The sequence below is a fragment of the Schistocerca gregaria genome, chromosome 7 (genome assembly GCF_023897955.1).
Source record: "Schistocerca gregaria isolate iqSchGreg1 chromosome 7, iqSchGreg1.2, whole genome shotgun sequence".
Taxonomy (NCBI): domain Eukaryota; kingdom Metazoa; phylum Arthropoda; class Insecta; order Orthoptera; family Acrididae; genus Schistocerca; species Schistocerca gregaria.
In genome coordinates, this window is record NC_064926.1 from 399,195,827 (window position 1) to 399,215,782 (window position 19,956).

General features: G+C 40.1%; 1 protein-coding gene across 4 annotated transcripts in view; it reads left to right on the plus strand.

Moving 5' to 3' along the window:
• LOC126282195 (putative helicase MOV-10) overlaps positions 1-19,956 on the plus strand; it is a 294,822-nt gene that overhangs the window by 102,336 nt on the left and 172,530 nt on the right. For all 4 annotated transcript variants that reach the window (XM_049981725.1, XM_049981728.1, XM_049981726.1 and 1 more), the window contains 2 exons: positions 3,856-4,079; positions 11,400-11,515. In XM_049981725.1, the coding sequence (XP_049837682.1) occupies positions 3,856-4,079; positions 11,400-11,515 (340 nt within the window). The remainder of the gene's footprint in view (positions 1-3,855; positions 4,080-11,399; positions 11,516-19,956) is intronic.

Consider the following 19,956-nt stretch of genomic DNA (forward strand, 5'->3'; position numbering starts at 1 on the left):
ATCCAGGTGGTATGCCTTGTCACAGCAGTTTCTTTGGTTAAGCAGTCAACATCTTCATTGCCAGTGATTCACAGTGTGAAGTCATCCAAGCAAAATTGATAGAATGACCTTAATCACACATCAGTTCCAACACTTCTATAATCTTGTATACAATGAGGTTTCCTGTTAAACAGGTGCTAAATTTTTTAAGTACTGCTAGATTAGATAAAGTGTCACTGGGTAGGAGGAACTATAGATGTGCTGTCATCTAGCAGAAATAAAAGTGCTGCTACCGCAACAAGTTCTGAAATCGTGATAATTGTCCCTGCTGATAATTTGAATCACCCAGACTTTTGAAAACATGGTATTCAGTACGTGCTTCTGATGGAGAGTTTTGTTTTGGAGGCATTAGTATATATTGCCTCCGGGTACTATCTTAAAAACTGCACCAGTATTTTGTGAGCCTCATGGTCAAAAGTACTGCCAGTTATTATGTTCACCTTGGACAATTTCTGTGAGGATGGTATGCTAAAACTATTTAGTCTAGACATTCTAATGAACTTCCTTGACATCTCCTGAGTATGTAAATATGCTCAAAGTAAAAAAGAAAGAGCTCTGGTACTCGGGAAGCTTCTAGTTAAGCACTGTATTGTGAGATTTGAGGCAATTAATTTCAGATTGTTGGATTCATAACAATTTCTTTTAAGAAGAAATTTGGTACAGAGATACTGCTGACACAGATGGATCAGAGGTTCATGCACTTCAAGCAAGAATGTGTTGGTAGGGGTGGAGCACATTGCTACCAAAAAGGCCCTTGGCACTTTATAAATGCATTTATTAATTCTGTAAAGGTAACAATCAATTGCAGATCCATAACATACACTCCCTTAATCAATAATAGGGTGTACCACTGCACGATAAAAAGTTTAGTGCTGTACCATTGTTCAAGCCCCAGTCAATTCCTCTCAAAGCTCTGATTATGTTGACAGCCGCCTCACATTTCTTAGCAACATATTTTGTGCGGACCTTCCAGTTAACTTATGGTTGATAAAGAGTCCCAGGTACTTGACTACCATCTTCAAAGGGAAGTCGTTCTATTACCATGGACAGATTCACTTTGTGCCTCGAAAACAATACTGCATTTGATTTAACTGTGGATTTGTCCAATCTTTTTTTTTTTTTTAGCCTCTGTCTGAACACTAATATTGTGGTTGTCAGGCTTTGCAGACTTTGAGGGATGTACTTTCCATGGACGTATGCGTATTGTCTGCGTATTGCAAGTATTTTACCTTCTACAGGGATATATGAGTCAGTGGTATAGATATTGAACAAAAGAGGTGCCAAAACAGATCCTTGCAACAGCCGCGTATGGTCCTATCATATGTTCTTCTTGCACAACTATTAGCAACCAATCAGAGAGAAAATATAACAGCTGTTCTGCAAATGTGTGGGGTATGTGTTGTTCATTTAGTTTTGTGCCTAACAGTGGGAATACTACATTACCATATAAGCTGCTTAGTAGATATGTGTTTTGGCTGAAACAGTGCTCTATGTCACTAAACAGATGCGTGAAATCATCTTCAGTACCTTTACCTATGTGAAAACACACCTGATTACTAGCAAATAGCTTATGGTATTCAAACCACCACTCTAAGTGGAATTTGACCATTCTTTACAATGCTTTGTAAGGGCACTTTAGTAATATTATTGGTTGGTATGATGCCAATGAATCAGGACTCTTCCCTGGTGTGAACACATGTCTCTGCAGGTTGAGCATTGAGAATGATTGTAGAAGAGGCTAACTGTCCTTAGGATTTGGATACTCTGTGCTAGGCAGGTGTATGAAGAAGGTAAGTTTCTGCTGTGTAACATATGTTCCATAACACAACTCATAGGCTGTGAATTGTAATGGTAATTTATTGAGGTTTTCCTCAAGCTCTTCATCTTCTTTGACACCGTTTGACATTGTAGTGTCCTTAGTTATAGAGTTTCAGAGGTTTTTGCAACTTGTTCTCTTATTGTTTTTCAAAAAACCTTCTGTTTCTGCCTGTATTTTTTGCAGACTGATTTAGTTTTGTTGGGTAAAATGTGTCTTATATTTCCTCTGTGCTTCCTTACATTTGTTGGCTCTCTAACATTAGGTTTCCACCACACAGGACTGGCTTTGTTTGTAATGTGAAATGGCTTCTGTTGAGAAATTGCCTTTGCAGCAGCCTCAATAATGCACTGTATTAGTTTACAATATTCAGAAACTAGATCTTTGGTTGTCTAGTTGTGCAGGGCTCACTTTTAATTCGTCAACATATCTATCGCAGTGGGCTTTCCAAATTTTCCATCTCTGTGTGGGGTACATCAAGTGAGTTTTTTCCTCTGTGCCAGGCAAAGTCAGAGGAATTAGCAGATGATCGGAATCCAAAGGATCTACCTTTCCTTCCCAGGTGGTTAGTAGTACCACATGAGGCGATGCGGAGCAGTGGCCTACTGCTGATCTTGCCTATAATTGCGGGTTATTTGTGTTGGGGACCTGCATTCTGCAGCAGTAATTTTTGTCTTCTAGGATTTTCATTAATAGCTCACCATTGTGAACATTATACAATGTGTGATGAGTGTTAAAGTCCCCAACATATGCAGTAGATGACCAAATTGTTGTAAAAGAGATGTAATATTGGGCCAGTATGTTAAGTGGTCTACAGATAATCAGTATATTCAGGTCGGATTCTGAGATTCATGTGAAAATTTCTCTGGCTTACATGTCGTGGTTGCTGCATTTAAGTTCAAAGAGTATGGTCAGAAATATTTTCTTTCACAGGTGTAACTACCCCTCTGTATGGTCGTTTCTGTCACTTATGATGATGTCATATCAGGGAAGTGGAAGTCCTCCATGGGCTTGAGCTGTTTTCCAGAAATGGCATAGAAGGAAAATTTGTGTGTTTGGTGAAGTGGATGAGACTCTCTTTATTGGATCTAAGTGACATAGCACTTCACTGTAGTTTGCTCTTTGACAACTTTGTCATCATCTAAAGAAACTGAAGAGAGCAAATCAGTAGGTAAACTATGTCGAATACTCCCTGCTACAGTGTGAGCATCCACAGGTATGGATGGAGCAAGTTGTTGCAGAATGACAAGTATGGAGCTATGAGTGTAGTTAATTACGTTGTTTGTTTGCTCATTTTAGTGATAAATTGAGGTTGTGGAGGATATGAATTTCTTTGTGTTGCTGTTGCGGGGAATCGCTTAACCCACCACAGTAAGTTTTTCATTTCTTGTAGCTTATCGATGTGTAGGGCTGTAGATCCTGTACATGTATCACTAGTGGATATTAGGCTGTCCTCCGGTGTGGTGGTAGAGGGGTTAGTAGGGACACTGCATGCTGTATCATGATCGACACTGTTTATGAATGAACACGAGGTAGTTCCAACTTGGCTCTCTTTGCTTGTTGTGATATAATTATTTTATTGTTCAGGCTAGAATAGGTCACAGATGTGCTTTATTGGTTTTATTATAAGAATGACAGTTGTTGTCAAATATATGTGACTTTTTTCTCTTAAGTATTTATATATTGTTTGTATGTTGTTCATTGCCACTTTTTCAGGATTACGTATTACATTCATTTTTAAAGATAGTTCGACAATCCTGATAGATGTAATCAATGAAAATACGTATATGAATGAAATGTTGGGAAAACAACTTTTTTCCAGACAATACACATTCTAATACATTTGATGGTTCATTTACAGTTTATTTCTTTTTTTCCCTAGTGTTTTTTGGTGTTATGTGCAATGACCAGTAACACCACTGGCATTTGAAAAATTATAGCTACGGGTACAGCACATTTCAGTAAGTACCATTAATAGAACACTTTTATATTTGATACAGGAAATCTTTGGATGGAAAACTTTTCAATATTGACACATCCACAGTATCTGAAAGTGTGAAAGTTTCAAATGGAGAGTGTTTAGTTCGAAAGGAAGAAAAAGTAAAAGCTGCAGCAGTAATTGCCAACAGGGACAACATGTTGTGCACTGTTACTGACGTTTCTGAATTAATACCGTCAGCAGAAATTCAGCTCGGTTACCGTGTACCGTCAGTTGTACAACCTGGTAAGTGTAGAAGGCATACAGTAACTGTCAACTTGTTGCTGGTTTGGTTTGGTTTAGAATAAATGGCATTCTGTAGTTGTGTGCTTTTTTACTGTGATTGCAAATAGATCTGTAGATGAAGGTATCAGCAATGTTAGCTGAATTAAATGGTCTGAAACATGTTAATGTAAATTAGGATATCAGAAGTTAACTTCATTTATTTGTTTTCCATAAAGTGCCACGTTTAGCAAGAATTTCAATATGATCATATAAGCTAGTCAGCTATAAAAACTTTCTATGAGTGTAATGATAGTAATGCTGCTTACTGAGTCTGTTATAGGTAACCACAAGAAATGAAAATTTAATAATAGTCATGGGTGACTGGAACTTGATAGTAGGAAAAAGGAAGAGAAGGAAATGTAGTAGGTGAATATGGAATGGGAGTAAGGAATGAAAGAGGAAGCCGTCTGGTAGAATTTAACACAGAGCATAACTTAATCAGAGCTAACACTTGGTTCAAGAACCATAAAAGAAGGTTATATACATGGAAGAAGCCTGGAGACACTGGAAGGCCTCAGAGAGATTATATAGTGGAAGACAGAGATTTAGGAACCAGGTTTTAAATTGAAAGACATTTCCAGAGGCAGATGTGCACTCCGACCACAGCCTATTGGTTATGAACTGTAGATTAAAACTGAAGAAACTGCAAAAAGGTGGGAATTTTAGGAGATGGGACCTGGATAAACTGAAAGAACCAGTGGTTGTAGAGAGCTTCAGGGAGAGCATTAACGAACAATTGACGAGAATGGGGGAAAGAAATACAGTAGAAGAAGAATGGGTAGCTTTGAGAGATGAAATAGTGAAGCTAGCAAAGGATCAAGTAGGTAAAAATACGAGGGCTAATAGAAATCGTTGGGTAACAGAAGATATATGGAATTTAATTGCTGAAAGGAGAAAACGTAAAAATGCAGTAAATGAAGCAGGCAAAAAGGAATACAAATGTCTCAATAATGAGATCAGCAGGAAGTGCAAAATGGCTAAGCAGGGATGGCTAGAGGTCAAATGTAAGGATGTAGAGGCACATATCACTAAGGGTAAGAAAGATACTGCCTACAGGAAAATTAAAGAGACCTTTGGAGAAAAGAGCGCCACTTGCATGAATATCAAGAGCTCAGATGGAAACCCAGTTCTAAGCAAAGAAGGGAAAGCAGGATGATGGAAGGAGTATATAGAGGGTCTATACAAGGGCGATGTACTTGAGGACAATATTATGGATATGGAAGAGGATGTAGATATAGATGAAATAGGAGATATGATTCTGCATGAAGAGTTTGACAGAGTACTGCAAGACCTAAGTTGAAACAACGACCTGGGATCAGACAACATTCCATTAGAACTACTGACAGCATTGGGAGAGCCAGGCCTAACAAAACTCTACCATCTACTGAGCAAGATGTATGAGACAGGCAAAATACCCTCAGACTTCAAGAAGGATATAATAATTGCAATCCCAAAGAAAGCAGGTGTTGACAGATGTGAAAATTACCAAACTATCAGTTAAATAAGCCACGGGTGCAAAATACTATCACGAGTTATTTTGGAGCATGTGAGGCAATACTGACCTTAGGACGTATCTTGGAAAATTGATTAAGAAAAGGCAAACCTACGTTTCTAGAATTTGTAGACTTAGAGAAAGCTTTTGACAATGTTGACTGGAATACTCTCTTTCAAATTCTGAAGGTGGCAGGAGTAAAATACAGGGAGTGAAAGGGGTATGAAAGGGGAGCAGTGGTTGGGAAGGGAGTGAGACAGGGTTGTAGCCTATCCCTGATGTTATTCAATCTGTATATTGAGCAAGCCCTAAGGAAACAAAGCAAAATTCGGAGTAGGAATTAAAATCCATGGAGAAGAAATAAAAACTTTGAGGTTCGCCAATGACGTAATTCTGTCAGAGACAGCAAAGGACTTGGAGGAGAAGTTGAACACAATGGACAGTGACTTAAATGAGGATATAAGATGAACATCAGCAAAGAAAAACAAGGATAATGGAATGTAGCCGAATTAAGTCGGGTGATGCAGAGGGAATTAGATGAGGAAATGAGACACTTAAAGTAGTAAAGGAGTTTTGCTATTTGGGGAGCAAAATAACTGATTATGGTCAAAGTAGAGAGGATATAAAATGTAGACTGGCAATAGGAAGGAAAGCATTTCTGAAGAAGAGAAATTTGTTAACAATGTGTTGTTGTGGTCTTCAGTCCTGAGACTGGTTTGATGCAGCTCTCCATGCTACTCTATCCTGTGCAAGCTTCTTCGTCTCCCAGTACTTACTGCATCCTACATCCTTCTGAATCTGCTTAGTGTATTTATCTCTTGGTCTCCCTCTAAGATTTTTACCCACCACGCTGCCCTATAATGCTAAATTTGTGATCCCTTGATGCCTCAAAACATGTCCTACCAACCGGTCTCTTCTTTTTGTCAAGTTGTGCCACAAACTCCTCTTCTCCCCAATTCTATTCAATACCTCCTTATTAGTTATGTGATCTACCCATCTAATCTTCAGCATCCTTCTGTAACACCACATTTCAAAAGCTTCTATTCTCTTCTTGTCCAAACTAGTTATCGTCCATGTTTCACTTCCATACATGGCTACGCTCCATACAGTACTTAACAATGAGTATAGATTTAAACATCAGGAAGTTATTTCTGAAAGTATTTGTATGGAGTTGAGCCGTGTATGTAAGTGAAATGTGGACGTTAAATAGTTTACATAAGAAGAGAGCTTTCAAAATGTGGTGCTACAGAAGAATGCTGAAGGTTAGATGGGTAGATCACATAATTGATGATGAGGTAGTGAATAGAATTGGAGAGACGAGAAATTTGTGCCACAACTTGACTGGAAGAAGGGATCGGTCGGTAGGGCAAATTCTGAGGCATCAAGGGATCACCAATATAGTATTGAAGGCAGCGTTGAGGGTAGAAATCGTTGAGGGAGACAAAGAGATGAATACACTAAACAGATTCAGAAGGATGTAGGTTGCAATAGGTACTGGGAAATGAAGAAGCTTGCACAGGATAGAGTAGCATGGAGAGCTGCATCAAACGAGTCTCAGGACTGAAGGTCACAACAACAACAACAACATTTCTTTAAGAGAAAAGGCACAAACTAAGAGATTTCCATCATTTGTTTAGATGGAGTCCTTTGCCTTGTCTGAGCAAGTTACACAGTTACAACCTATCTTCACTACTGAATCCTAGTAGGATGAGACTTTGGTCAGTAACTTAATATTTCCATAATCCGTGAAATATCCAGTGGAAACACTGCTGCAGATTTGTGAGATTGTAGAAGGTGGCTGTGGCATTGATGTTTAATGCGTATTTCTGGTAGTGTGGGTTATTTATTCTATGTAACCTCTACCACCACTGGAAAGGAAATTATAGATTCCCACATTTCACACAAGCAGATCATCCTTCACAGATCCCAGAAGAGTTCATTTTCTTATTGTCCATCACGAATTTGATGATTTTTGAGTAAATATTTTTCTGGTACAGAATCGAGGCTGTAGATTTTACATCTTTTGTGTTCCTCTTCGTTTGATTGGTGAGGTGTTTTGGCTTTCAGTGCTCTCTTCTTCTGAAATAGTGCATATGCAAGGTGTATAATAATTAATGGCAGAAATACAGTCGAAAGTACACAACAGTAGAAAGAAAAATAGTGTCATCAGGTGTAGGTCCGCAAATGAACTGTTTGTGAGATAATTCCGACTTTGTGGATACCAGCCACCACTGATTTGTTTCATTCTAAATGTCATTCCAGTTAGGAAAAGATAACATTACATTACAACATTTAGAAAAGTAATTAGAGATAATTTGGTAGAAATGGAGATGTTCTCAATGAATATGACAACAGTTACATGTCTCTTCAAGGAGCTGTTCAAAGTGTTGTCATTGTGCCCTTTGCCACAGTGAGTTTTGAATCCTTTCAGATATGCCTGGATCATTTCAAAATTCTTGACCAGCATTAACAAGTCTCTGCTCCAATTCTTCAACTGTGATAACCGGAGAGGTGTACACTACATCTTTAAGATGGTCCCAAACACAGATATCCGTGGGGTTCAGATCAGGCTATCTCAGAGGCCACTGTACAGGTCCTCCTCACCCAGTCTCTCTCTGACAACATCAACATGTCAGATGTTGCCTCAATAGTGAAATGTACCAGTACTCCCATCATGCATGTACCATATCCTCTGGTGTTGCTCTAAGAGACTATACTCACGCAATCCTGCAATATGATGCTGCAGAAATGGAAGGTAATACCATCCATGGAGTTTGTTGTGTAACATTTATGGTGCAGTAAGTCAATCACCAAGTACTTCTAACCACACATTCAACGAGAAACATTCCTGATGTGGAGACTCATGTGTAACATGTGGGTTGGAGCCTAGATAATTCAAAACAAGAGAATTCTGATAATTAAATACACCATCATGAGTGAACCCTATTTCACATGTAAATAAAATGATATTGTCCAAAGGAGGGTTACCTACAGCTTTTTGTTGCATCCACTGACCTGATGTTAGTCTAGGCCCAAAGTCCAGCTCACTAACACAGTGAACTCATTGGAGTTGCTACAAATACGTTGCAGTGTGGTGCATTATTCTCCAAACATTACTGTGGTGCATTCCAGGAATTTGTATAGCAAGTCTTCTTGTTGAGGTTCCTGGAGAGTGACTGTTTCCAGCACCACACTTTCAAGCCCAGGTATAATTCAAGCTGGCCTATCCACTCCCACAGCATGTGTGAAGCTCCCAGTTTTTCAGAAACATTGATGCACCTGTCTAAACGTTTGACTCTCTGGGTGCCTTCAAGTAGGGTATACGTTTTGGTGCAAGCGAGCAGCCTACCACACGTTACTGTTAACCCGTCATACATGAAATGCATATCTGCATACTTCTTGTTACTGTAATGTTCCATGTTACCACCAACACTCACACAGCACAATTGCCACTCTGCAAAAAACTGATAGGAGTGGCACTCAGACTGTGTAATGTACTGTTTTATCCGTTCTGTTTACACTCCATGTCTTGAAAATGTAAACAAACATAACGCCATGGATTAATTAGCATATAGTGTTTAAACAGTCACTTGTGGCTGCTAACCAAAAAGTCACAATTATCTCACAAATTGTTAGTTTGTGGATCTGAGTTTACTGAGACTTATTTACTTTTAATATCATGTTCACTCAACTTTATGCATGTATGCCATTAATTGTGATACACTTTTACATTTTTCTTGTATATTTGCACAGTGTTTAGTGGTTTGTCCTGTGAGTTGTCAGTGTCAGATGCTACTTGGGTCCTGTGAACTATGGTTTTAAGTCCACTCGTAGCTTACGAAGGATGGTAGCAGCTGAACAGATATAATGGAATTCTGTTTATTTTGGACATTGTTACTTGTCATCCTACTCACAGAGGTTTTTAACATTGGGTTCACATAATTGGGCAACAAATAGAAAACTTTCTAATTTTCTTCTCAACTACAGCCATTCAAATTGGTTGCTTTATGTCACTTGTTGAAAACCTTACCTCTAAAATACAGAACCCCTCTCTACACACTAGAAAACCAACGAACTTGAACAGATACCATAACTTTGTGATTGATGGTATGTCTCAGGAAACAGTAATCTCTGTTGATATAATAAGTGAAAACCACTATGCACATAACTGTTCTTTTTTTAATGATGACTGGTTTCACCCTGACTGCAGATGCCTTCAGATCTATATTGGGAAAACGAAGACTGAAGCACTACAGTATTAAAAAAAAGATATGTGAGTGCAACACTTAAATAATACCAATGATGTTACTATAAGTAATGTTAAAATGCCATGACTTGTTCATATTCAATGCTGCAAGCTGCAATTTATTAATTGGGTAAGAATGTTAAGCAGAGAGGACCTGGGACCAGAGGATGGAATGGAAAGAGTTTCATAGTCAGTCAAGTGACATGCACAAATCAGTACCATCACACCAGTGACCAGTACAGTGATACAGTGTAAAGAATATACTTCATCATAAAATAAAGAAAATTATCAAAAATTAGTAAAATGAAAAAAAGTTAACCTAATACATTTCAATATTTATGGAGTGTTACAAAATAAAGTACAAATGTAGGAAATAACACTATAGTAAACTGTAACTATCATAATTATGTGTTTATATATTTAATGAGCCAGTAAGTATGAAATTCACAAACACATCTAATTTTCATTATTTGAGCTGATCACTGTACAGAACTTGAAGAACTTGGATTCATTTAAGGAATAAAATAACCAGTATTTGTAATTTTAACTGGCAAAAGGAATCTGCTTACAGGACAGCTATAACTTTTAGCAAATATTGTTCCTACAAGTTTGTAAAATAAAAGTGTAGGGAAACGTAGAATGGCCACTAAGGTGTGTAGCATACCGTAGCAGGCTGAGTGATGAGCATGGAATTATTGTTATATGTCTGCTTCTTCAACAATACTGGTTTTATTGAACACCAATTAAGTACAAATAAATCACAGAAAATAATAGATCCCAATTCTTCTTGAACCACACAGAAATAAAGACTTCTAGAGGTGGGTACCTCCAGGCAATTAAATTACTCTGGAGAGTGCAGGAGGACCACTGTAACTTTGTTGGGCTGGGAATCGTACTGATACAAATTATCCCTTGGTGCCCCCCCCCCCCCCCCCCCCCCCCCCCACACACACACACACACCACACCACACCACACCACACGCATTAAGAAAATAGTGTGTGTGTGCAGGCCAAGCTTCGATGGGAGGGGTAACAAAGTCCAAATCAGTGTCCAGAAAATAGCCTATTATTTTCTGCTGGAGAGGATGTAGAAGACATCAAGCTGAGACAACTGACACCTGACAGTCTGACAGTTCTTAAATCTGCCACTGACTGTGGCAGATGCATCACTTCACACTACACCTAGTGACCTTTCAGATGTGTGCGTAGTAAAATAAATTTACCCATCAATTCATTCAGCTGAATAACAAGAATCGGTGTGTTTACATATGCTGCACAGACTACCCTGCACCTGCAACCAACTGATAAACATCTGACTATGAGCCATTGAGTTCATAATGTGGACCCTGTACTAGGAATTATTGCATAGTCCTCTTGAAATATTTGTAAAGACTAGAGGTATTGACAAGTGATGTCATTTTTGGAGACAAAGTTCTTAACGTGTTAACGTATTTGTTTGCTAATTAGTTTAGTCACTGATTCATGCAGCATCCATGATTTACGAGTTTTTATTTGTTTACTATTGTCAAAATTACTGTTACAGGAAAAACCATACAATTCACTGTAGAAGCTAAGTTCTCTGAAATTGCTGCTGTAATTTATCCTTTAGTTTTTCATATAACCAAGGATAATAAGAACCTACTTGTGCTGCATGAAATGGTGAGTCAAAGTGTTGAATGCCAAATATTTGAAATTCATGTGCTAAAATTTCTCAGATAATCCTTAAACAAAAGGATACATGTCATTTTCTAATATAACTAGGGAACCTGTAAGAGTAACATGAAATACATTAATGTTTGTTTTGTCATTGTATTCTACACTTTTGTTCACTATGAATCTCAACTGTACTCATAAATTTGTGACACTGGTGATGGTTGTTTCCTGAGTGTTCAGAGATGTGGAACTATTAGTTTTCTGTGGCTTGTTACAGAGTAACTTGTTTGGTTTGTTAATAATCTTTGTGGTTACATTGCTCAGGCAGTAAATATACTTTAGTACAGATGGTGTGTCGTATGTTCGCACTATGAGTGAAAAGGAAGCATTTGAATTAACTATGGTACTCGTTGTTAAAAAAACAGTTAAATGCCATTTTGCTCTTTTCTCTTATGGTTGAGATTTTAACAATAGTAGAGCAGCGTACAGTTACAGATTAAAACTTGAAAACAAAGTAATAAAAATACCCTGTTACTTCAGAGAGTACTGCATAGCACTGCAGTGTTGATATGATTGTGCCAGGCAACATTTGAAACCAGCAATTGCACACTTATGTATTGTTATCTACTGTACTAAACAGTAGCAGAGTATTTGCATTACTCTTTATTTTATAAGTTTTTTATGTGTTAGTACTCTTACCATTGTCACAGGTCATGATTGGGGGTGGGGGCTGAATTCAGTCTCACAGTCATGGTGACAGTAAGGAAGAAAATCTAAGAACAAGTTTTGCTTTTAGTCCATCATTACATCAAACTTCAGTTATTCAGTCTCAACATTGTTTATTAATTTGTTCATATATTGGAAAATGTGTATCCCCTCATTTAGGAGAGGTATCACGACGAGGAATGAGTCGAGGTATAAATAAGCATAAAAAAGTGACTGGAGAAACTGCTCATGCAGGCTGTGTTAACATTTCTTAACAATCATAAACCTGAAGGCTATAATCTGCTTGTGCTTACAGATACAAGCAGACTGCTTGTGTCTGTATATGTATGGATGGATATGTGTGTGTGTGTGTGTGTGTGTGTGTGTGTGTGTGTGTGCGAGTATATACCTATCCTTTTTTCCCCCTAAGGTAAGTCTTTCCGCTCCTGGGATTGGAATGACTCCTTACCCTCTCCCTTAAAACCCACATCCTTTCGTCTTTCCCTCTCCTTCCCTCTTTCCTGAAGAAGCAACCGTCGGTTGCGAAAGCTAGAAATTTTGTGTGTGTGTTTGTGTGTTATTTTATTGTGCCTGTCTATCAGCGCTTTCCCACTTGGTAAGTCTTGGAATCTTTGTTTTTAATAAAATAGAGGGAAACATTCCATGTGGGAAAAATATATCTAAAAACAAAGATGGTGTGACTCACGAAACAAAAGCGCTGGCAGGTTGATAGACACACAAATAACCACACACACACACACACACACACACACACACACACACACACATAATTAAAGCTTTCGCACCCAACGGTTGCTTCTTCAGGAAAGAGGGAAAGACGAAAGGATGTGGGTTTTAAGGGAGAGGGTAAGGAGTCGTTCCAATCCCGGGAGCGGAAAGACTTACCTTAAGGGGAAAAAAGGACAGGTATACACTCGTGCGCGCACACACACACACACACACACACACACACACACACACACACACAAACACACACACACACACAAACACACACCTATCCATCTGCACATACACAGACAGAAGCAGACATTTGTAAAGGCAAAGAGTTTGGGCAGAGATGTCAGTCGAGGCAGAAGTACAGAGGCAAAGATGTTGTTGGAAGACAGGTAAGGTATGAGCAGCGGTAACTTGAAATTAGCGGAGTTTGAGGCCTGGCGGATAACGAGAAGAGAGGATATACTGAAGGGCAAGTTCCCATCTCCGGAGTTCTGACAGGTTGGTGTTAGTGGGAAGTATCCAGATAACCCAGATGGTGTAACACTGTGCCAAGATGTGCTGGCCATGCACCAAGGCATGTTTAGCCACAGGGTGATCCTCATTACCAACAAACACTGTCTGCCTGTGTCCATTCATGCGAATGGACAGTTTGTTGCTGGTCATTCCCACATAGAAAGCTTCACAGTGTAGGCAGGTCAGTTGGTAAATCACGTGGGTGCTTTCACACGTGGCTCTGCCTTTGATCGTGTACACCTTCCGGGTTACAGGACTGGAGTAGGTGGTGGTGGGAGAGTGCATGGGATAGGTTTTACGCCGGGGGCGGTTACAAGGGTAGGTGCCAGAGGGTAGGGAAGGTGGTTTGGGGATTTCATAGGGATGAACTAAGAGGTTACAAAGGTTAAGTGGACGGCAGAAAGACACTCTTGGTGGAGTGGGGAGGATTTCATGAAGGATGGATCTCATTTCAGGGCAGGATTTGAGGAAGTCGTATCCCTGCTGGAGAGTGACATTCAGAGTCTGCTCCAGTCCCGGGAAGTATCCTGTCACAAGTGGGGCACTTTTGGGGTTCTTCTGTGGGAGGTTCTGGGTTTGAGGGGATGACAAAGTGGCTCTGGTTATTTGCTTCTGTACCAGGTCGGGAGGGTAGTTGCGGGATGTGAAAGCTGTTTTCAGGTTGTTGGTGTAATGGTTCAGGGATTCAGGACTGGAGCAGATTCGTTTGCCACAAAGACCTAGGCTGTAGAGAAGGGATCGTTTGATATGGAATGAGTGGCAGCTGTCATAATGCAGGTACTGTTGCTTGTTGGTGGGTTTGATGTGGACAGATGTGTGAAGCTGGCCATTGGACAGATGGAGGTCAATGTCAAGAAAAGTGGCTTATGATTTGGAGTAGGACCAGGTGAATCTGATGGAACCAACGGAGTTGAGGTTGAAGAGCAAATTCTGGAGTTGTTCTTCACTGTGAGTCCAGATCATGAAGATGTCATCAATAAATCTGTACCAAACTTTGGGTTGGCTAGCCTGGGTAACCAAGAAGGCTTCCTCTAAGCGACCCATAAATATGTTGGCATACAGGGTGGCCATCCTGGTACCCAGGGCTGTTCCCTTTAACTGTTGGTATGTGTGGCAATCGAAAGTTAAGAAGTTGTGAGTCAGGATGAAGCTGGCTAAGGTGATGAGGAAAGAGTTTTTAGGTAGGGTGACAGGTGATTGGCGTGAATGGAAGTGCTCCATTGCAGCGAGGCTCTGTACGTGTGGAATATTTGTGTATAAGGAAGTGGCATCAATGTTTACAAGGATGGTTTCCGGTGGTAACAGATTGGGTAAGGATTCCAGGCGTTCAAGAAAGTGGTTGGTGTCTTTGATGAAGGATGGGAGACTGCATGTAATGGGTTGAAGGTGTTGATCTACGTAGGCATAGATACGTTCTGTTGTGGCTTGGTAACCAGCTACAATTGGGTTTGTGAATTTTAGGAAGTAGGTAGAAGGTAGGGGTGCAGGGTGTCGGTGGGGTCAGGAGGTTGATGGAGTCAGGTGAAAGGTTCTGAGGGCTCCTTGAAGCTCTGCCTGGACATTAGGAATGGGGTTACCTTGGCAAACTTTGTATTTAGTGTTGTCTGAATGCTGACGCAGTCTCTCAGCCACATACTCCCAACGATCAAGTACCACGGTCATAGGACCCTTGTCCGCCGGAACAATGACGATGGATTGGTCAGCCTTCAGATCACGGATAGCCAGGGCTTCAGCAGTGGTGATGTTGGGAGTTGGATATTGGTTTCTCAAGAAGGATTGAGAGGCAAGGCTGGAAGTCAGAAATTGCTGGAAGGTTTGGAGAGGGTGATTTTGAGGAAGAGGCGGTGGGTCTCGCTGTGATGGAGGACGGAACTGTTCCAGGCAGGGTTCAATTTGGATAGTGTCTTGGGGAGTTGGATCATTAGGAGTAGGATTAGGATTTTTTTTCTTCATGGCAAAGTGATATTTCTGGCAAAGAGTACGAGTGTAGGACAGTAAATCTTTGATGAGGGCTGTTTGGTTGAATCTGGGAGTAGGGGTGAAGGTGAGGCCTTTGGATAGGACAGAGGTTTCGGATTGGGAGAGAGGTTTCGAGGAAAGGTTAACTATTGAATTAGGGTGTTGTGGTTCCAGATTGTGTAGATTAGAATTTTGAGGTTTTGGGGGGAGTGGAGCTGGAAGTGGGAGATAGAGTAGATGGGAGAGACTGGGTCTGTGTGCAATGAGAGGAGGTTGAGGTATGCTGGAAAGGTTGTGGAGGGTGAGTGAGTTGCCTTTCCGGAGGTGGGAAACCAGGAGATTGGCTAGTTTTTTGAGGTGGAGGGTGGCATGCTGTTCTAATTTGCGGTTGGCCTGTAGGAGGATGCTCTGAACAGCTGGGTGGATGTAGGAGAGCAAAGATTGAGGACTTTTATTAAGGATAGGAGTTGACAGGTGTGTTCATTGGCTGAGTTGACATGTAGGTGAAGGATTAGGTGGGTGAGGGCTATGGATTGTTCAGTTTGGAACTGGTATAGGGACTGATGAGAAGAAGGGTTACAGCCAGAGATAGGAACTTTAAGTGTGAGGCCTTTGGGGGCAATGCCAAATGTCAGACAAGCCTGAGTAAGTAAAATATGGGAACGTAATCTGGCTAGGGTGAAGGCATGTTTGCGGGGGGAATGTAAATAAAACTTAATGGGGTTGTTGTGGGGATGTTGTGAGGATGACTTGGTATTAGAAGGTGGAAAGTGTATTATGAGGCTAAAATGAAAATAAAAATTAAAATATATGGAGAGAGATAAAGGTGAACTAGAAAGCAGCTGGAGATCTGGTATGAAAGAAGTCGAAAAAGTGTTGGTTAAAGATGAGCTACGTTGATCCTGTGGTGAACTTTGGGTGGTAACCAATGATGTGCACAAAGGTTAGGTGGTTATGTTGTCTCTAAAACACGTTAAAGGATGGAGAAATTTGGAAAAATCTCGAAAAAACTGCGTGTAAATGTATTAAAAGGAGTGATTTTGTGGTGGCAGATTATGAAAATGAGGCTAACAATTGTCTCACGAAGAAATAATGACGTTAAAACCTGTGGGAGGCAGCTAAAAATGATCAGTGATGTGGGAAAAACGGAAATGGAAATAAAGCGAAAGTTGTTAGAACTAGCCGAAATGGTTGTTTAATAGGTGAAAGGAACTGTTTGTGAACTGAGAACGGTGGATTTTATAGCAGCGGTAGTGTTGAAAGAGGATTTTTTTAATAATTTTTTTTAAATTTTAATTTTTTTATTTTTTTGTTTTGTTATGGTTTGGAAGTGCGTTACTTATTATTGAGTATACATAGGCAGGCTAAAATTGTATGGTAGATTACGGTAAGAAGAAGAAGGTGAAAACAGAGTGAAACTACTTGCAAAAAGAGAAAGTAAGATGACAGAAAAGATTTCGAGATGCAACAGTGACAATAACAAACGTAATTGTTGGTTTCAAATTGATGATATGAATATAATAGCGGCGCGTTTCATCACAGGTTTATTTGGTAAGCGTGATAGCGTTATGGAGATGTTTAGAAAACTCAAGTGGTAGACTCTGCAAGTGAGGCGCTCTGCATCGCGGTGTAGCTTGCTCGCCAGGTTTCGAGAGGGTGCATTTCTGGATGAGGTATCAAATATATTGCTTCCCCCTACTTATACCTCCCGAGGAGATCACAATTGTAAAATTAGAGAGATTAGAGCGCACGCGGAGGCTTTCAGACAGTCGTTCTTCCCGTGAACCATACGCGACTGGAACAGGAAAGGGAGGTAATGACAGTGGCCTGTAAAGTGCCCTCCGCCACACACCGTTGGGTGGCTTGCGGAGTATAAATGTAGATGTAGAAAAGCGTTGGCATGTTGATAGACACACAAATAAACACAAACACACACAAAATTCAAGCTTTCGCACCCAATGGTTGCTTCTTCAGGAAAGAGGGAAGGAGAGGGAAAAACGAAAGGATGTGTTTTTAAGGGAGAGAGTAAGGAGTCATTCCAATCCCGGGAGCAGAAAGACTTACCTCAGGGGGAAAAAAGGACAGGTATACACTCGCACACGGGCACACACACACACACACACACACACACACACACAAACATATCCATCCACACATATACAGACATAAGCAGACATTTGTAAAGGCAAAGAGTCTGGGCAGAGATGTCAGTCGAGGCGGAAGTACAGAGGCAAAGATGTTGTTGAATGACAGGTGAGGTACGAGTGGCGGCAACTTGAAATTAGCGGAGGTTGAGGCCTGGTGGGTAACGGGAAGAGAGGATATACCGAAGGGCAAGTTCCCATCTCCGGTCTTCAAAAGTGAACGTATCTCTGTCTACATAGATCAACACCGTCAACCCATTACATGCAGTCTCTCATCCTTCATCAAAGACACCAATCACTTTCTCAAACGCCTGGAGTCTTTATCCAATCTGTTACCGCCAGTCCCTCAGCTACATACTCCCGACGATCAAGTACCATGGTCGTGGAACCCTTGTGAGCCGGAAGAATGATGATGAATCGGTCAGCCTTCAGATCGTGGATAGCCTGGGCTTCAGCTGCGGTGATGTTGGGAATAGGAATAAGGTTATATATATATATATGTCTGCTTGTGTCTGTGTATGTGCGGATGGATATGTGTGTGTGTGCGAGTGTACACCTGTCCTTTTTTTCCCCTAAGGGAAGTCTTCCGCTCCCGGGATTGGAATGACTCCTTACCCTCTCCCTTAAAACCCACATCCTTTCATTTTTCCCTCTCCTTCCCTCTTTCCTGACGAAGCAACTGCCAGTTGCGAAAGCTCGTAATTCTGTGTGTGTGTTTGTGTGTTTTGTTCATGTGCCTGTCTGCCGGCGCTTTCCCGCTTGGTAAGTCTTGGAATCTTTGTTTTCAATATATTTTTCCCATGCGGAAGTTTATATATATATATATATATATATATATATATATATCTGCTTGTGCCTGTATATGTGCAGATGGATGTGTGTGTGTGTGTGTGTGTGTGTGTGTGTGTGTGTGTGAGAGAGAGAGAGAGAGAGAGTGTATAGCTGTTCCTTTTTCCCCCTAAGGGTAATCCTCCGCTCCCGGGATTGGAATGACTCCTTACCCTCTTCATTAAAACCCACATCCTTTCGTCTTTCCCTCTCCTTTCCTCTTTCCTGATGAAGCAACCGTGGTTTTGTGAAAGCCTGAATTTTGTGTGTGTGTTTGTTTTGTTATTGTCTCTACCAACGTACCAACGCTTTCGTTTGATAATTTACTTCATATTTGCTTTTAGATATGTTTTTCCCACATAGAAATACTACTAGCCGAGGTTTTCTGCCCACAAATGTAGATACTTGTAAATTTATTTACATAGTATGAATTTTCATTATAGTGGTAATAGTGTCAAATCACTAAAATAAAAAACCTCACACAAACATCATAGCTCAATAGTTAGCTCTAATTAAATATTTGAATAATTATCTCATGTATTTTCATCACACTGCCAATTACATTTCCATGATATACTCATTGAGTCAGGTGGGGCACTGAAAAAATTAGCAATGACTTGTGAATATGATGCAATATAGTAATGTTCCATAATATGGTTAAGACAATCACATTCTGCTGAAGGCAGCTTGCCCCATTTTTGTTGCATGTCCACATACCTTCTGTATCCAGGGCAGGTCCCATTTGTGATCTTTTTTGCTTGACAAGGAAGATTGAATCTGTTGGGTGCAGTCTTTGGTGTTATTTTGTTAGACATGTCTGGTGTAGTCTGTTTTCATAACACCCCTCCCCTTCAAATCACCAATTTATTTATTTATGTTTGTTAATCTTGGTAAATGGTGGAAAATTCCTCTATAGTCCTGGCTGGGAGTGTTTGGGACAGAAGTCTGTTGAGTAGTAGTAACTATACTTATTTCACCACATACTGGAAGCCATCATCGTCCTGGAATTGATAAAATGGATCTTCTTGTGTTGTAAAATGGTGCACAGTGATGTGCATCATGCTTTATGATGTCAAGACTCCATCCATCCATACAGCACTGGCTATGTGTAGTGATCAAAACTATTTCAGTGGACAGAGTTACGATTACTTAACCTGCTTTTTAGGTATGGTAGATCATTGATGCTAAACGTTTCTCTTCATGTCTTGAACAGCATAGACAAGAATCACAGAAAGTTTAGTCATAGGTCCCATTATATTATTCATTTAATTTAATATAATTCTATCCCTCTCCTTTCTTTCTGAAGCAATCATTCTGTTCTGTAATATGCTACCCTTTTAGGTGATCCTTAGTTTTTGCATGAATGTTGTGGTCTTGATGTTGTCAAAATGTATTTTTCATAGGTATCCTCTTGGTTTCTTAATAATGAATTCTGTCTATTACTGTGCATTTTAATTATTTAAAACCATGTCTTTCCGTCATTTGTATTAAATGATCAAACAGGAGGTTTATGTAATATGTGGTTTCTCATTTAATTACATCCCTTGCCTGCTTTGAGTA